This window comes from Nesoenas mayeri (assembly GCF_963082525.1).
Source record: "Nesoenas mayeri genome assembly, chromosome: Z".
NCBI classification, from domain to species: domain Eukaryota; kingdom Metazoa; phylum Chordata; class Aves; order Columbiformes; family Columbidae; genus Nesoenas; species Nesoenas mayeri.
The window spans coordinates 53,034,977-53,054,723 of record NC_137542.1 but is presented as its reverse complement, the minus strand read 5'-3'; the positions used below and the strand labels follow the sequence as shown (position 1 = coordinate 53,054,723).

Below are 19,747 nucleotides of genomic sequence, written 5' to 3'. Positions count from 1 at the left end.
TCTAAAGAACAAGGTCTGGCCTCCATAGAGCAAAAGCAGTGCAAAAGTTGTCTGTGGTAAAGGAATGCACTTGCCCTCCATGTTTGCTGTTGCTGCAAAACACAGGTGTGGTGTGATAGTGGCCCTTACTTGGTGATTTAACTTTTTAGTTACTGGAAACAATCTTTTGAAGTTACTTTAAGGAGACAGTAATTATGTGGAAATTAGTAGTGTGTTTTCATACCCAGAGCTGTAGGTATTTCAGTTTCTTAAGATCCTTTCCTACCCAGTAGTTGTGTTGTGTGTGCAGATGATGATCACAGTCTCAGTGGCATATGTTGTTTTATTTCAGTGACAGTGAAGAACCACCCGAGACCTTGAATGACAACAGAGGACACATTACAATTCCAGTAAAATATGAAGTAGGATTGATATTTGTAAGGTATTGGTGCTTCTCTATACTTTTACTGGCTGGCACAGTAAATATGTTCAAAGATAACATGGTATTGTTTTGTTGTTGACCTGTGTTCAGTTAGTATCTACAGGTGACAGCTTCTCAGTTTATGAACAGGAGCACAGGCGGCATTGAAAAGAATAGTTATATGAAATAACAGAGCAGTCACTGTCCCTATCTCACTGTAGCTCTGTCTTATCTATATAAATTTGATCCATAGTTTGCAAGAACAATAGCAGCTTTTGTTGATTCTTGTACTTTGCTCTATTCATTCAAAGGTGTTTCAGGTACATAAGAAAGCAAATACTTTCAGCTTCCTGATGGACATGAGTTTGTATAATTATAATATTGCATAGTGTCATGTTTTATTTCCAGCTCCAAAAGCTAGCCTTAATTTTAGGTTTTCAGAGGTTTATTTTTTACAATTCAGACATTAATTCAGATCTTGTAGTACACTTTGTTTTCAGAAACAGCTAGAATTCAATTAGAAACATTATAAATATTATCAGTAGAGTACATTGCATAGTGTGCACATTCAAGTAGTTAAGTCACATTCATTTTGGATGTTTCATGGTTCAAATTCAGCCTTTGCTTGTCTCATAGGGAATAAGGCTGAATTTAGAATATGTTTGTCTTGTTCTTTTTTTACATGGTTCTGTCTTTTATAGGGCCCTACTCATTTCACATGCCAATACTCAGGATAAGGAACTGCACAGCCAGAATAAGAACAGCAAGATAGTAGTATGTGATGTAGTATTTTGTGTAGTGTGTAGTAGTAGTAGTAGTAGTAGTGACGTAGTATTTTGGGGAAAAACATTTGCTCATTTTGTAGTGTCATCTGAACTCAAGTTTTAAAGGTACAAAATGAAAAGTGAAAACTAGTTAAAAAACGGATTATTTCAACTTCAGTGGAAGTAGCAGTGCACTCTTCATTGCAAGTCTAGTTCTGAAGGATTCATGAAATAATGAAAATACCTAGATTAATGACTGCTAGAGCTTTTATGAAGTTTTTTGTACTTATTGTGGGTTTTGTTTTTGTTTGTTTGTTTGTTTTTTAATCTGCAGTGTATTCAAAGAGCACCATGTTATAATTGCAGCAAATGATACCATCCCTACTGCCATTAACACAACAGAGCAGATTGGGGATGAAGTTACTTTACATTATAGGGTAAGAAACAAAACTGCATGCTATAGGTACTGTCTTCTTGTTTGTTTGTTTGAATTGCTTAATGTGATAGCCTACTACTTAAGTACCAGATAAGCAATTTGCTAAAATACATGGGTATTGTGTGTTCAACACTTTCTTTTTCTTGTTTGCTTTGGAATAAGGTGATTCAGAGCATCTCAGAATGGTCTATCCCTGCAACGTAGATTGGGTGGGTTTTAGAGCTACCGCCCTCAGCAGGGGAAAGAGAGCATGCCCTAGTAAATTAGAATGACCTATGTTCACTGCAGTTTAGCACAGATAGTTCAAAAATCCAGTTAGCTTTGAAAACAGCAAATGCCATGCTCCAAGAAAGATATCTTACTAATAGAATGACTACTGCAAACTAAAATCAGTTGGAAAAAATATTTAATGGTCTAGAAGCCCAGCCTTAAGTTGCAGTATGACTGAATGTAGTCATCTTCAGAGCATCCTTCTTTCCCAGTGCCAAATCCAAAGCTGAGCAAAGGTCCCATATACAAAGGATAACAGTCTCTGAATCAACTTTGTCTGTAAAAAATGGGCTATAGGAAGGTTCTCAGCCTCAGTAAATAGCAATGGCAAAGGTTTTTTGTTTTGTTTCTTGTCCAACCTACAGCAGCTTACAGATGTGTCCTGTGATCTTCTCAGGGAAAAAGGGGAGAGGAGCAGGTGAGCAGGAGGGCTGTTGCCTAAGCACACCTGAGGAGGAACCAGCAGGAGCCATTGCTGGTACAGTGGTTCCTCTCCCATCTTAAAGCTTTTTGGGAGCTTATTAAAAATTTAAATGAAATTACCTTAGATAGAAGTCCCAGATGAAACAAGGATGCAGTAAACAAGATAACAAGAAGGAATTTATGCCAAAATGCCCCCTTTCATCCTATTTATTTTATTTTCTTCAATAGATGCTCTTAACTGTTAGAAAGTATTACCAAAGACCACAGAAGAATGTGTCTGCTAATTCACAACAGTCTGTTCTCAGGCGAAAAAGTAAGAGTTCATCACACCACTTTTTGCATAACTGACTGTGGAAATGTAAAAAAAGAAGGAAAGGAAAGGAAAGGAAAGGAAAGGAAAGGAAAGGAAAGGAAAGGAAAGGAAAGGAAAGGAAAGGAAAGGAAAGGAAAGGAAAGGAAAGGAAAGGAAAGGAAAGGAAAGGAAAGGAAAGGAAAGGAAAGGAAAGGAAAGGAAAGGAAAGGAAAGGAAAGGAAAGGAAAGGGAAAAATCAAATACCAACAAAATACGGAAAGTACTAATCAAAACTTTTTTTTTTTTAATAGATTGAAAAAGGTGAACACTTTCCAATGCCAAACCTCACACTGCAGATCTTATTTCCCAATGTAACAGAAGCCAAGAACACTCTTCTCTACCTCACTGCATTATCACATTCCCAGGTAAGCTAGGAATTTTTTATTTTTATAATTAATTCAAAATTTGAAATTTTTACTGTAAGGAACTGCAAAATGGAAATATTTGGGATTCTGCCTTGCTTCAAGGTAGATATTGCTTTTAGTCTAAAAGACAGGATGCTGGTGTTTTAAGAGTCTAAAGAGATCTACATAAGACAACAGAGAGATAAATTTTCTTAAAAGGAAACAAGCAAATTTTAAATAGTTGAGCTATAACAAGGTTAATTTGATATATTGCCAAGTCATGAGGGGCCCAGAGAGAGATACGAGTGACAGAAGTTTCTTTCTTAGTTTTGCCTAATGTGACTCAGATTATCTCCATTATTAGCAGTGCTTATTGCAAATGCTCTAGTCCTGCTGTGTACCTCTAGAGCTCAGACTCCTGTTCAGTCCTCTGCTTTCTGTTACTGAAATTAGCCTTCCTGCAAGTCTGCTCTCCAGCACTTGCAGTCCTCTGGCTTCTTCCTTCTATGAGACATTGAAAAAGCTTGAAGGGGATGGTAGTTCATGTCTTTCAAATGCTCTTCTCTGCAGCCCTTTTTTGAGTTTTTCCATTTCACTCCTCCAGAGCAGCCGGAGATCACAATTCCAGCAAATCCCATTATTCCAGATCTCTAGGTATTAAAACTAGAGCTATATCAACAACTGGATAGCTGGAGAACCCAAATATCACTAAATGGTGATCTAAACTTCTTTTTCTTTTGTTAATCTTTCCCTCAGAGACAAACGCACACATGCACCTCTCTCCAAAAATTTTGCAGAATCACAGAATGTCAGGGATTGGAAGGGACCTCAAAAGATCATCTAGTCCAATCCTCCTGCTGGACCATGAATGCCTAGATGAAGCTACAAGATTTCACTTAGTTTTGATGTGTTGCAGCAGTGAAAAACAAACCAAATGGTCTAAATGAAAGTTCAAGGTTCGCTTTAAAACAAACAAACAAACAAGCGAAAAACCACACACACACAAAAATAAACTCCCAAAATATTTTGTGCTTAGAAGACAAAGAAATTGTGTCTGATCTAAAATTCCTTCCTTCATTATTTCCATTCCTAGGCAATCATCACATTTGACCCAAGTTTGCACAAAAATGCAACAAATCTGTGCTTTTACTGTGGTTATAATTCATCTACCACTAGCCACACCCTAGTAATAGTAGTGTGCCAAAGTGCACTGCAGGGGATTTGCAGTCCTCTTCAGGTGACCAATCTGAAAGTGAATGACCTGACAAACAAAAAAAAAAAAAAAAAAAGTCCCATGCATTTCCCATCTGCCATTGAAGGAGACACAGAGGTCTAGCAGTGCTCCAGCACCTGTGCTCCCTCTCTGGACGCTGCAACAGGGGCTCCTGAATCCTGCATTTAACCTGTCTGTCCTCTTGCTAGGGCAGAACCTCTGTGGATTCTCGTGCAAAAGCTATTTAGCTCTTCTAATAGCCAGCTCTTGCTGATTCATGTAGTGGTCATCTTGCAGGAAGCTCTTGTTTGCTTCTACAGATGTTTAAGTGGCTGGATAGAGTTTGGGTTAAAGCATCTCCTAGAAAGCTCATTTCTTGTTTGAATAATGGTACCTCACTACCTACACCATCTGCATTTCCTCTTCTGCCCTCTCACAATAAGCAGTTTTATTGCATTTAGTGGTTAGTAAATATCATAATTGCTATTAAATATTATTAATGTTGGCTTGTTTCCAGAGCATTTTTGTAATAGATTGAGTATTCATACAATAAGAATATTTGTATTTTTGCTAACAGAATGCCATCTGCCAAAGTAGTTACCCTGTAGATCCCTTAAGGATCAGCGCTGGGAAACCATTTGTGTTGCCAAAAATAAAAGAACCTACAAAGGATACAATTATGGTAAGCCTACATATAGTATATATATATTTTTTAATCCCAGATATTAACTCAGATCTTTGAGTTGAGTACTTCTGCAATAAATATATAAAAGCTTCTCTTAAACTGTACACTATGGAAACTCACTTTGTCTTAATAGCCTGGAAAGCCATATTTATCTACTAGCTATACTTTTTATTTGGTTACAAAACTGTACGTGGAAATGAATTTGGGGTGGGTTTTGCAAATGAGTAAATAACATTAGGTCATTTGACACCGAGTAAACTTAATCTTCTGTATTCCCATTGTAATTAATAAATAATAATATTTTTAAAACTTCTCATCTGACATGTAATTTTTTTTTAGACATCAAATAGAAAATATTTTCAAATGCTAGCACTCTAATCTGACAGATTTTCCATGCAACTGGTAAAAATTAATTGATGATCCCTTTTTGGGAAGGATTAGCCTCTCATATTTAGATGAGCAAAATAATTTTGCTAACATAGCTATGTTGGCATGTCAGGGGTAAGCCATCATACTACTTCCTCAGCACGGAGGTACAAGTGGAGTTTCTAGTTCAAATGAAACCATGTTGTGAGAAGAATATTTTGCTGTGCTTATCATAGTCCTTTACAGAGATAATGAATGTGTAGGCTAAGTAAATGTTTCAAAGTGTTAAGTGTAATGCTGCTGCCCCCCCAGCTAGCAGATACAGAGATGTAAGGATACTTAAGTTTTCACACGTGCACCCTGCCCTGCTTGAAAGATTTGGGTGTCCCAAGATTTGGAAGGATCAAGAAACACTGCAGAGAAGCCACAGTTTTGTTGGCAGAAAAACACTTGTGGTTACAGGCTGTGCCTCCTTTAGGAGGTCTGCTGATGCCTCTTGCTGCCTGCTTACTGTAACAGAGCTTCCTCAAGACTAAGCAAACCTGTAAAAACTGAGTGTATTCTATCACAGCATGGATATTTCAACTTGTTTTATAAACTGCAGTGTCATTTTTACCTAAAAAGGCCAAGGAATTAATATCAGTTTCATATTAGTGTCACAGCAAGTCCATGATATGTCTATATAGTAGTTTACATAGTTTTATTTCAGTAATGTGTCTCCTAATAATTACTGCTGGTGCCTTTTAAACAGGACTGTGATACATACAGCTGTGCATATATTTATTGTGCATTGATCCCATCTGACATATATCAAGTGAATGTTTCATTAAGAGTATGGAAACCTACCATCATAAAAGTAAGTGAATCCCATTTGTATTCAGAATATTCAGGTACAAGAAACTTAAGCCAATGTTTGTGATGTCTATTCAAAGTATACCTTTAATTTTCTTATGTCTCCATAGTCCCATAGTATTTGAAATAATTTCCCTTGCCATTTTAAAATTTCCTCAAAACTATGTTACATGCATTGTAGTATCCTTAAAGTGTGTAGTTAGAACTTAGCAGGAATTTCAAAACATGGTATGGATACAACCCTTACCCATTCTGTATTGATGGTCATTTTTTTTATTAGTTACTTATGAATCCACAAATTCTAATTCAGCAGATATACGGAGGGGTACATAAAAGCAAATAATTTTAAAATAAGTTTTAATCTGGAGAGACTTCTCAAGTCTAGAAAGAATTTTTTAATCAAGAAGAGCAGAGGAGCGAGAGTCCACCTCAGAGCATACCTCAGTATTGCCTGATGGTTACAACAATGACCAGGCTGTGGTCTGTATTCCTCATTTGATACATTTCTAATACTGAGTTCTTGTTTTGTGTCTTCATTTTTCTCTGGAAAATACAGGGTGGGAAGGGAGATACAGCAGAATTTTAGAAAGCCTGAATCTCTCCCTGTGGCCAAAGCAGTATTCCAGGATTAATTAGTATTTATTTGAAATTTCTGCTCTCTACTCTTTCAAAGCTGTCTTGCAGTGATGGGTGTGCTGAAGGTGACACACATGAGCCACTTCACTGATGTTCACATTTTTCAGCATCTCCCAAAACTTTAGCATTAAGTTTTGCTTTCACCCTTCTCATTTCTTCTACTTCAAAATACATAATTATAAACAACAGTCATTCCTTTCCTTCCAGGCAACTATTCACAGCTTAACCCTTGTTGCGAAAGCATTACTTAGGAGTGAGAACTCATCACTGATTTTGAGAAATGACCATCAAAAAGTGGAGGTAAGAGTAGGATAATTCACGGATTTACTCTTCATAGGAATTATTGTGCTACTGAATCATTCATTTTCATTCATCACTAGTAAACTGATGGTTACCTGTTGTATTATCCTACTCTAAATAAAACTGATTCCATTTTACAGCAGAAATGTCAGAGTTACTCAGATGATGATATTGTGATCCTAGTACCCATTAATGTACCTGGGTGAGAAGTACTGTCTGAAGTATTTCTGCCTGCTCCAACATAAATGATTGCTGCATCTATGTAAATTCAAAGAATAATTAAAATTTGAAAAATTAAAATTATTTTAAATATTGTCCTGGGCCATTTATAAGTGATCTCACTTTGTAGATTGTATTTTATTTTTTACTTCTTTATTTATTATTTCTTTCCACATCATTACCCAGGATATATCTTTCAAACAGAATCTTTATTTTTCAGAAGTTCCATGTCATTTTCCTAGGTAAGAAAGTATATAACATTATAGTAGTGGATTCAGATAGAAAGAGAAATATCTTCATTTTGTTAGATGCTTGAAGTAATTGATAGACAGAAATTCAATCCAGGAGTGAAAACACAGCTGAGACGTTTGCAGATAACGAGAGCTACCTTTACAAACCAAGAAACTGCAGAATTAACTTTTTTAAGACATAATTTCAAGTTGAATGTCTAGTTTTCAGCTCTTCAATGCTTTTTTTAACTATTGTGTCTCTAATAAATTCTTAAGTAAAAAAGCTCAAACTCCTGTATGGCCATTTTTATTAAAATGTGAATATTCCTTATTTTAGTTTAGTTTACACTGGGTGTGTCTGGTTTAAAATCAAATTAATGTCTCCACAGCTTTTTACACTTATTTCATGTATTTGGTTTAGAAGCTTGTTAATTACTGCCACCTTTCAAGGAAGAAGGCATTGAATTATGAAGAATATAGTAAACAAACCCCCTAATATACACTTCAACTATTCATGGTTTTGGTCCTCTATCCTTTATAATAATGATAACTGACTTATAGCAGGGCTGACCCTTATGAAATGAATGTATTTACAAAGTGAAAGCTATTATATAAATGTAGGGTTTCATGTTGGAGATTATTTTATTTTCTCAATTCCCCCCTATAAATTCCTGTACCTAAAATGAGTGATACCCTGGCAAATCGCCACATACTGATAAAAGTCATGCTGCTTTGCTGATATTTTAGAGGTCCAAGTTATTTATTGCTTATGTTGTGAACACTTTGCAGACCATGATTAAGATTTCCAAAGAACTCCCACCAGGTACAGTCCCCTTATGGGTTATCCTCCTGAGTATCTTCGCTGGACTCTTGATTCTTGCACTGCTTATATTTGCTTTGTGGAAGGTAAGTTGCATGTTCTTGTCTTCATGAAAAACAAAACATAATAAATACGCTTAACTTGTCTGCCGTGCCCTTTTCATAACTGGAACCTCACAGACACTAATATTATCTAATCAGTAGAGTGAAATCTTGTAGAAATGACAAAACAATAACCCTACATTTTTCCGATGTGTAACATGCAATGCTAACCAATTGAAACCTATATTTCCAATATGTTATGAAAATAAAACCAGGTCTTATTACGATTAAGGGTTTATTAAGGTGGCTTTTTTTTTTTAATTAGTTTTGTCTGTGGCCTTTGATAACCAGTTTTTCCCTTTGTGCAAGAGATGCTAGGCCTGTGGCGTAAGTACCGCCACAAGTGGGCACTCTTATGCAAGCTAAATACTTAGTTCATACTTGCGTTAGAACGCTACAGTCCATAAATTTCAATATGCACAATCTCTTGAAAAAATTGACAAGTATAAAATAAAGTATTATTTATTAAATTAAGTATCAAATATTATTAAGCATTTTAGCTTTTGACACTATGTGAGCATAAAAATGACTCAGCAATCACTTACTATATATTAACTGTAATCCTTTTCTCTGTTTTCATGACATTTCTCTTCAGTTTTTTTGTTTTGGGAATAACAACGTTGTACTTCAGTGATAAAATATTAAATTATTTTTTACAATCTTAGTAATAAAAGCCAGTACATCAATGATATCAATAAGCACTGTATTCTTTGAGCAGTTCTTAGTCACTTTTTTCTTTTCTTCAGGCTGGATTTTTCAAGAGGCCACTAAAGAAGAAAATGGAGAAATGAAAGAAAAAAAAAAAAGCAGAAATTTTTGCTCAGGTCTGCCTCAAAATCGTTACTGTAAAATTATAAACTTAGATATACATACAGTGGTCACAATGTTTTCTAAACTCTGGTGCATTTACAAAAAAAAAAAAATAAAAAAAAAAAGACAAACTAACAAACAAGAAAAAGCCCAAGAAGCAGAACAAGAAGCAGCAAATCAAGCACACATGCAAAGGAATTATGCAAGAGAATTAACATTCTTATGACATCTTGTGATATTCAAGGACATGCTTTCAAGTGTTACTCATTTTTGGAGAGGAATTGAGTTCAAAGATTCTAAGATATTTTAATACGGAAAATGCATAATATTTTTATATACACCTATGTATGTTGAATTTCATTCCTGTATGTAGCAATCCTGGTCTTTTTTATCACCTTCTAATTTTGAAAAGGAAAACGCAGCACTTTCAAAATTTTCTCCTTATGTCAGTTCTGTGAGAGCAGACTGTCAGTTCACAAAGCAGAACATGCAAACTTGTGAGGATGCACCAAATACTATATGGTAAATGATGTGATGACAATTCAGAAGATAGAAGCAGCTGCAAAATTTGGGTGAAAATTACCGAAATACCTTGGACTTCTCATTCTTATCATTCAGTTTGTCCAGCAAAACCCAGAATACTCCAAGAAATAAATCTTCATGGTCAAGTGGACCATAAAGGATTCACCCATTAAATTATATAACTGTTAGAACTTGAAAAAGATTTTTGGCAGGCCTAAAAATGTATGCACAAAACATTCGAGCCCATCCAATTGCACACTGTACTCAAATAACCAAAGGCACAATTGTGTCTGCAAATTGAAATGTTCATATTTATGCAGAAAATGTTTAGAGGTACCCTGAAAGTTTGACTCTTGCTGTATATCTTGGAGTAGCCAGGAGGGTGCTTCATAATCTGTCACTGTAAATTTATTGTGTAGCTATTTAATCCAATGCATTTAAAGTGTACAAAATTATAATTAACAAAAGCACAGATAGGAAACTCAGCACTGGCAAGCTTCTTTTAGTATTATAAGTCACACCTCATCTTTGTTACTTATGAGTTTCAGAAGTGATGAAGAATTTGCATACTAAATAAGCACTTAACAAATGATGTTTATTTTGTGTCAAAGATTAAAAATTTATATGAGAATACACTGAAATGTAGATAGCAAAAGATAGCTTTAAGCCTATTTAGAATATTAAGTTTCCTCCTTTCTGTCATGCACTTGTGTTACTTCCATAAGGATCTCTCCCTGGGGCTTTTGGACCGTGCTTGGTCCTTGAGAGCTTCCTATATTACCTGCAACCACACAAAATTAACAGGAGAAAATTGAGGTGTTCTGGCAAAGTGTGATGTTGCCTCAGCATGAGACAACTCGGCATTGATTGCCAATAGATCAGAAAATGTTGAGGACATGTACTATACATTCTACAAGATGTACTTGTTTGCAGACAAGTCTTTGCCTTGCCAAGGAAGCCAGGAAAATTTGTTCCTCTTCTTGGTACAAATGTTGCAGAAATAAAAAAAAAAAAAAAACCAACACAGTTTTAACTTAGTACTGACCTTATAGTAATATCTTAAAAGGCAGTAATATATTTTATAAAGACTTTTTTTAATGAAGAAGAGACCATAGCTTAGGCTGAACATGCTGGCAAGTACAACTCTGGGAGTGTGCCAGAAGGTGCTTTATTGTTGGAAAGACATTCTTAAGACATTCTTGAGTTCCTTCTATTTAGTTCCTAAATTAGAGATTAATTATTGGGAAAGGCTGAGACTTATGTGAATGCAGCAAGTATTATAGGATTAAGTTTGGAAGTGTTTGCAATTTCTCCTTGTGTCTGTGGGAAAGGTGGTTATTTCACAACAGCAGTCTGCTGAAGGTAGCAGCATGACTCAGAGGAGAGGGCAAAGCCTCCGTGGGAACACGGTGGGTGGCTGCGCTTCACAGAGCCTCAGGAGCCACCAAGTTGTGAACTGCCTTGCCATGCTTGTCTGCATGCCTGAAAGCACACCCAATCCTAAGGAGGATGAGGTGAGTTGCCCCAGTTCAGAGCACAAAGGACTTGAAAAGAAGCAAAATATAACACAGAGGAGTTGTGGATAGCATCCCTACTTCACAGAATCATAGAATCATTTGGGTTTGGAAGAGACCTTCAAAGGTCACTTTCTCCAAACTCCAACCTCATTCATCGTGTGAGTTAAATAGAAAGCAAAAATAAGATAAATTAATATTTGCAGAGTTGCTTTCGGTCCCATGGGAGATGCAAGTTTTATTTTAAGAAAATGTATGATTTAGTCAATTTGTTTGAAAGATTTGAATGGCACTTATCACCGTAGCATCTGAATGCCTCAGAATTGTAATTTTTTTTTCCTTATGGTATCTTTCTAAAGGCATATCAATGCTGTTATGCTATTATGGTTTTGTAAAGGAACAGAATTATGAAGGAATTATGACTCACCTATACACACACAGAAAGTCTGTGGTAGCAGAGGATATACTTATATTTATTATTATTCAGCCAGTCTGCTAACCATGAGGTCATTTTTCCGGGCTTCATAAACTTACTCAGAAGTTGTGCAAGCTACACATCCTTTTTATGAAGCATACTTTTATTTTGATTAAGTGTTTCACTTTTTAGTCATAATAAACTGTAAAGCAGAGCTTTTTACTTTTCTGATGACATTTCATGTCTCATTTTAAAGCATCAGCCTAACTGAAGAAATACAAGTCAACAGACCTATTTCCCTATATACAGGCTATGCAAAAGTACATATTTTACCGACGCAAAGTATGTTTGAGACCACCATTCCATTCTTTTTAGAGTTGCTTTCACTGTAAAAACAGTAATAAGCTTCATATAACCACACTGCTTTTCTCTTTTTCGTGATGCTTTCTCCCTTTTCACATTTGTTCTATTATCAGATTTTCAATTACAATATCTATTTAAAATATAAGTATGTAAAGGGGATACCACTATGGCACATTATTCTTATACAGTCTAGATTAGTAAAATCTGTATTTTTATCCATAGAGCCTTTCTACACAGCACTGCTTTTCACTATATACAACAGAAAAGCCTACTGAAAGAAATATCGCAAACATCAGGAACATCTCATGGAAATTTGGCAGGCACAAACAGTATCAGAACAGCATGTAATCTGTTTTGTATCTATAAAAAGACAAAGTAGGGTTGTGATATGATTCTAATAACTAATAAGCTAAACAATTTTCATTCAAATAAAAACCTGTAAAAATAATAGTAATAAACTGAGTGTATAACTTGTGCTCAAGTGACAGAGGGAGTCTGGCCCAACTCAGTTCCTAACTTCAGCACTGAAGTAGCTAATCTTAGAGTGAACAGATGAGCTACGTTTCTACAGCATAGAAGTTCTCTGGAAAGGAGCAAAAGCTTTAAACCATCAGTCCTGCTTCAATTCAAGGCTGTTCTAGAGGTTGTTGATCCCACATGTAATTTTAGAGGATTTAGAAAACAAGAACAACATTAGAGCAATCTACCTGGACTGCTGCTTATGTTCCTATGCTTGTCTGATGTCACTCGAGGTCTGTATTATGAGCCCTTGCTGCAGACACAACCCACCTATCCTGACCCCTTACCTGATTCCTTTAGTACATATCCTGTGCTGAGTCATTTTGACCATGATATGCCTTTTCTGTCAAGCTTGAGTAAGGGGAATCCACCTTCAACTGGAGCCAAAGGTTTTCATCTGACTTAGCACCGAGAGGCTGGAGTCAGAGTCACACTCATCTAATGAATTCCACATAGTCTAATTGTTTAAATTTATTGAATTACCTGTTGTATAAGTGATGATCTCATTCACAAATAAAATCAAAGCAAGAGAATTAGAATGTGCCATTGTTAATTATAGCACTTAACAGGAATAAGAGGGGATATACATCTTTTTTTAAGAAAATCACAACATTCTGCACAGCATTTTTTCCTGTAAAATTATTCTGTCTTATTGATTAAAAAAAAAAAAATAAAGAGTCTAGCAAGCCTCCTTTGTTATTTGTTTGCTTTTCATTGATAGAAGAATGATAGAAAAGCACCTTAGTACCTAAAAACAAAGCCATCTACCTGTCAATATAAAGCTATTATAGAAATAAGCATTCTTGCAGAGCATAACATCCAGGAAATCTTGAATGTGGTCAAGCTGTCAGAAAGACATTACCATTAACTGTATGGATTCTATACTTATAGCCATACTTGAAATCTTCTCAGAGGACCATACCACTTCCTGACATAGATTTGTTTTCATGACATTACATACATAGAAGTTGAAGACACATTAATCATCTAACCATTATTCCTGTACAGCGATTTTTCTGTACAACTTATTCCTGTGATCCAAATAGTCCAGTGTCTTGCACAGGTGTAAAGGATTCACATCATCTTCCTTTAAGCCTAGTAAACATTTGTATCAAAACTTTCTAGAAGACAAAGATGACACCTTTTATATCACAGTTAACTTTAAGAAAACATTACAAACCATGTAATTACTTAACTATTATCTCATCAGAAACTACTCTGGTGTTGAATCATAATTCTCTAATAGCAACATCCTGTCTAGTCATAGGGGAGTGCTTACAAAATGTCTCTGTATATATCTGATCATTAGAGTTTGCTGGACGTTTTCCATGGGAGTATTTCAACTAAAATCGGGGCGGAGGGGGAAGGTAAAGCCACTTCTTTTTTGGTTTGTTTAAAATCGTTTTTCAATTGAATTTTAAAAAAAAAAAAAAAACACACACCAAAAAACAAACAAAACAAAAAACCAAAAACAAACAAAAAAAACAAAAAACAACAAAAAAACAAACAAAAACCAAAAAAAAACAAAAAACAACAAAAAACCAAACAAAAACAAAAAAACAACCAAACAAAAATCAACAAACAAACAAACAAAAAACAAACAGAATCACTTTCTCACACTAAGTGACAATGTGGAGTATGTCCTCCATACTGGGAAAGGTGATGAAATAACTCATTCTGGACATCACCTCCAAGCATGTGGAAAAAAAGGTGGTTATCAGGAGCCGTCAGCATGGATTCACCAAGGAGAAATAATGTTTGACCAACTTGATAGCTTCTATAACCTCTATGATGGTATGAATGGCTGGGTAGACGAGCAGAATGCAGTGCATGTTGTCTATCTCAACTTCAGCAAGGCTTTTGACACTGCCGCTCACAACATCCTCATAGGTAAGCTCAGGAAGTGTAGGTTTGGATGAGTGGACAGTGAGATGGACTGATAACTGGCTGGATGGCAGAGCTCAGAGAGTTGTGATCAATGATGCAGTCTGGTTGGAGACCCATAGCAAGTGGGGCTCCCCAGGGGTCAGTATTGTGTCCAGTCCTGTTCAATTTATTTGTCAGTGACCTGGATGAAGAGACTGAGTGTAGCCTCAACATGTTTGCTGATGATACCAAACTGGGACGAAGGGCTGACACACCAGAAGGCTGTGCTGCTGTTCAGTGAGACCTGGACAGGCTGGAGGACTGGGCAGAGAAGAACCCAAGTTTAACAAAGGTAAGTGTGGGGTCCTACACCTGGGGAGGAATAACCCCAGGTACCAGTACATGTTGAGGGTTGACCTGCATTGCAGAGAGGGACCTAAGAGTCCTGTTGGACAACAAGGTAACCATGAGTAAACAATGTGCCCCTGTGCCCAAGAAGGCCAACGGTACCATTGGGTGCATTAGGAAGAGTGTGACCAGCAGGTTGAGAGATGTTATCCTCCACCTCTACTCTGCCCTGGGGAGGCTGCATCTGGAGTTCTGTGTCCAGTTCTGGGCTCCCCAGTTTCAGGACAATGAACTACTGAATGGAGTCCAGCAGTGGGCTACGAAGATGATGAGGGGCCTAGAGCACCTTTCTTATGAGGAGAGACTGAGAGAGCTGGGTCTGTTCAGCCTGGAGAAGAGAAGGCTGAGAGTGGATCTCATCAATGTTTATAAATACCTCAAAGATGCAGGTCAAGAGGATGGGACCAGACTCTTTTCAGTGATGCTAAACAATAGGATGAGGGGCAACAGGCACAGACTGAAACTTAGGAGGTTCCGTTTGAATATGAGGAGAAACTTCTCTACTTTGAGCGTGCCAGAGCACTGGAACAGGCTGCCCAGAGAGGCTGTGGAGTCTCCTTCTTTGGAGACATTCAAAACTAACCTGGACACATTCCTGTGTGATCTGCTCTGGCGAACCTGCTTTAGCGTATGGATTGGACTAGATGATCTCCAGAGGTCACTTCCAACCCCAACCATTCTGTGATTCTGCGGTTCTGAGATTTGCACAAAACTGGATTATAACTCATTACATTTATCAGAAGCAGCCCTAACAATTCTCAGTTCAAAGGCAATAGCAGTCCACGCAGTGGGTGTGGTTTGAGCCCTGTAAGAGTCATAAAGACTAGAGCACTGATAAAGTTCTGGTAACAGCTGGCTGACAGCACCGTTTAGACAGCACAACAGGATTCCGTTTAAAGAAGTGGATGATGAAGTGAGCTATTTGCAATACAGTCATGTTTTATTTACAAAGCCTGAGGGTTGACACCCCAGAGATGTTGGACTTTGCTCATTCAGTCAAAGAAAGGGGTGAGTAAAAGACCCTCAGGCAGATTTTTCTTCTGACTCTAGTACAGTGAGGCATAGTGCTCTTTTACTGCTTTTGCCCTGCTGTGCACTTACCCTTCTGCCCTTCTCCTTTTCTCAGCATAGTAAGTCTTCTCAGAAAGGACAGGCATTCCTCAGAGACGCACTGAATGTTGCACCTTCTAGGGATTTTCAAAGAAGTGGCAGAGGGAATCAAAGTATTCAAAGAGGCTTGCACATTTCGATCCAGCATGTCAGCTGTCTCCTCACACTTTGTCCATCTCTTCACACATTCTCTGTTTGCTTTCAGTGGTGGCCATGGTGAAATCTGCTTCTCAGTTATGGTTCACCTTGATTTGGTATTGAAGTTAACATTTATTGCAAAGTTTCATATAACTAGTTCAGTGTTATATTCTGTCCTAAAGGCTTATTCAATGGTAAGGGTGCAATTGTTCTTCCTCCTGGCGTAATGGAATAGGATCTCTCCCTAGTGAAAATTCCTTACAGATCCTCTTCATCTTATCAGAGAAAATAAGACAAAAACCAGGATATCTTCAGTTTTCCCTAAAAAGCATTTGAAGTTTTGCAATTTTGCAACAGTAGACATAGTACCAGAAAAATAGTTATTTTTCTTTCCTTTTGGAGAGTTTTATACACAAACCTTGCTGAGTATTCACATCTCATGGCTCACATTCATAACCACTGATAGCTCGCCTTTTTGTTTGCCAGCCTATTGCTCTCAGACATCTGACACTATGCCACAGCAGATTCTATTACAATTCAAAACTTCACCTGAAGTTTCAGGTTCACCTGAAACTTTCCACTATTCTGTTGGCCAGGAAAAAAAAAACAGTTCTGGTGGTATTAGTGTTGTATATTTTGAAACCCTCAGGAACCTCAAAAACTACCAAGTTGCTTTTTACTGTTTATTTGAGGGATCTGCCAAAATTAATTCACAGTCTCCAGCCTTCTTTATTTCATGAATTATGGTATTTGGAAGGATGCCTATAACGCTCAGCAAACAGCCATTAATAAGTATATTTTAGAGAGCAATACATGTCTTATAAGATAATGCTGCAACATAAGATTGTCCATCCATGCAAAGCACTTAGAGGTTTCATTCTGATTATTGAGCGCTGGCCTGTTTGGCCCCTCAAGTGCATTCTTGTTACAGGATGAGAAAGATTTCTGCAGTCTGATAAGGAACACTTTTGTACATCCAGACAAATGGATGACACTTGATCATATTACCGCATTTTATCCTTCACCCACCTGTCTGATTTTTCATTTTTAATTCAAGGTTTAGTAGGTAATGGTGGATAATGTAGCAAATGAGTAGTTGAGAAAAGGTTCAATTCAGCATTTATGTATCTATCAAAAGGGCTTTTTTCTATATTCAGTATTGGTTTTTATTAGCTTTATGGGTTTAAGTTGCTAATAATATAAGGAAAAAAACAACAATAACACAACAACAACAAAGCAATGCATTAAGACTTAAATACATCTCATCTAATTAATTTAAAATTCAGCAAGGTTCAGTGGGAATTGTTAAAGGAATCAGGTTTGCTAAAACTTGACTACCAAACTATTGAGCAACTTTTTGTGACAGGCAAATAAAAAGGATGAATTAATAGGTCTTGATTCCACAAACCAGAAAACAACTACATTTTCAAAATAGAAATGGTCAAAAATTTAAATAAAGGCACATTCTGTTGATGTTGATGTTGATGTTGTCATCTCCTCATCATGTATTTATAAGTCTTGCCTGAGAAATATTTTCAAGATACTTAGTATTTTTATGAGTTCAAGTGGTTATTGGAGCAGTACCAATGTTAGTGCTTTGGCAAGTGGGCCAAAGTTGCTGGGGTAGCACACCTGCTGCTCCAGGAAGCACAAAATTACATAGGCTTCATTAGCAGGCTCCCCTATAGGGCCTCACTTCTGGAGATCACAGGTGAATGGGCATTTTTTCACTGCCTACCTTATTTCCTGTTAACATAACATCCCCATGGCAGGCACAAGCTTTGCTCACCTGGAAAAAGAATCAGTAAAAATATGCATATACTCAGTGCTAGGTAGGATAGAGCTCAGTCAAAAAGCACAAGATAGGTAAATCTGTGCTGACATGACTAGAGTAGGAAGCTGCGCTGTACATCAGGAGCAGGACTGGAGTCGCTCTCAGCTATTGCTGAGGATGTGACATCTTCTGAAGGTTTCACTTTGAACCCCGTCCTTAATATCAATTTCATATCAGGATAGCCTCACTTTAGAGGACATGAATATTATTCCTGTAGGACTGCTCTTCAGAACACTGGCATGCTTGTCATTGCCTGTAGTGAAACGGAGCATAAAAATACCTACAGCTGCAATGATTTCTCCCTAAAATCTTGACTTCTTCAACAATCAGTCCTGTTTAGTCCCTCCAAGATTCATCTTACCTGGCCAGGAAATCAAATGCATGCTGACCCAGCTAGACATTCAAACATTTTGCCATGGTCTATCTTGAGTCTTCATCATCTCTGTTTGTCTTTTTCTGTTCATCTTTAACAGCTTTTGTGGAAAACAGGTTACTTGTTTAAAATATTTACTCTGAGATGGCTTGTGTAACAAGGTAGGTTACTCTTGATCATCATGTAAGAAAATCAGCTTCACAAAGTGTATTTGGATTATTCTCAAAGGGCTGGAGATGCATGGGGAGGCAAAGGAGGCAACTTCACTGATTTTAAACTGACCTGCCTTTTTTCTGCTTTTGTAATCCATCTGTGACTTCCTTTCTCTCTCTTTCTCTCTCTTTGTATGCTAGTTTTCAGCCACACCAACCCCCTGACTGCCTCCCTGCACACTTGTACAAAAGGTGGAGTTGGGGATGCACAGCCAGGCAAAGAGGAGACTGAGTCCAGATTTTGGTATAAAAGCAGAGCCAAAGACTGAGACAGAAACAATATGTCACCTATGGCAGGTGTGATCCATTAACTGCTGTACCTTGTGACTTTTCAACTGCAAACATGAAGCCTGGGAACAGGCACTAAATGTGGAGCTCAGCTTGCCTCACATGGGGTATCTATGTGTGTGTGTCTGGGGAGGGTGCTCGATGTAGCACTTTACACAACATACTACTTCAGGTGTTTAACACACTGGTCCTCCTGAACTATATGACTGCTTTTATCTTCAAGTCAGCAGTGTAGGTATTTCTGAAGCCTACAGACAGGGAGTCTTGCTGCCTGAATTAGCTGTCCACTAAGTGAGACTACAGGATATTTTCAACTCTCCCTAAACTTCTGCCCTCTATGCAGATTCCCAGCAGGTAAAAGCAACTATCTTCTTAATAATAAAATATTAATACAGAAATATATGTAATAAAGTAAAATCAGCCATGATATTCTCAATAATGGCTTGGAATTAAACCATAGAATGAGATAAACCCTAAAAATAACCAATCCTTATAGACACTAAGAAGTCTGTCTTCCTGATTATTCATTAAAATTAAATCAGTTTAATAAAAAACTATAAATTGGCCCAAAATGCAATATTGAGTCAGACCAAACCTCTATGCAGTACCAAGTCCCGTCTCATGTCAGCCAAAGCAGAAACCATAGCAAAAACATAAAACCAAGGCATGCAGGTGACCAGCTTCCCACAAGCCCTCTTCCAGCCTGCAGCTCTTTTTGCAGTTCAAGGTCTTCATAGGCTGGGAATGTTTTAATTTGTTCAGCAATCCTCGACAGTTTTCTCTTCTCTGACCTTAGCTGGGAACCCAAGTTAACGTTAAACATCTGCCGCCCTGCAGCACTGCCATCTGCACCTGCCCGCTCCCTGGGAGAAGAATCGCTGCCTTCTGTTTGCGCTGATCTTGCTATGTGGCAGCTTCATCAGACACCCCTCCTTCATGTGTTCTAAAAGAGTACAACTGACCC

At 37.3% G+C, this 19,747-nt stretch overlaps 1 protein-coding gene across 1 annotated transcript in view; it reads left to right on the top strand.

Moving 5' to 3' along the window:
- Positions 1–9,549, top strand: part of ITGA1 (integrin subunit alpha 1) — a gene marked incomplete at its 5' end in the record, with an annotated part of 73,894 nt that extends 64,345 nt beyond the window's left edge. Inside the window, 8 exon segments of the mRNA XM_080362245.1 lie at positions 332–421; positions 1,499–1,601; positions 2,897–3,010; positions 4,780–4,884; positions 6,005–6,109; positions 6,949–7,041; positions 8,280–8,396; positions 9,158–9,549. Of these exon segments, the coding sequence (XP_080218371.1) occupies positions 332–421; positions 1,499–1,601; positions 2,897–3,010; positions 4,780–4,884; positions 6,005–6,109; positions 6,949–7,041; positions 8,280–8,396; positions 9,158–9,202 (772 nt within the window). The 3' untranslated portion in view covers positions 9,203–9,549.
- Between the last annotated feature and the right edge of the window lie 10,198 nt (positions 9,550–19,747).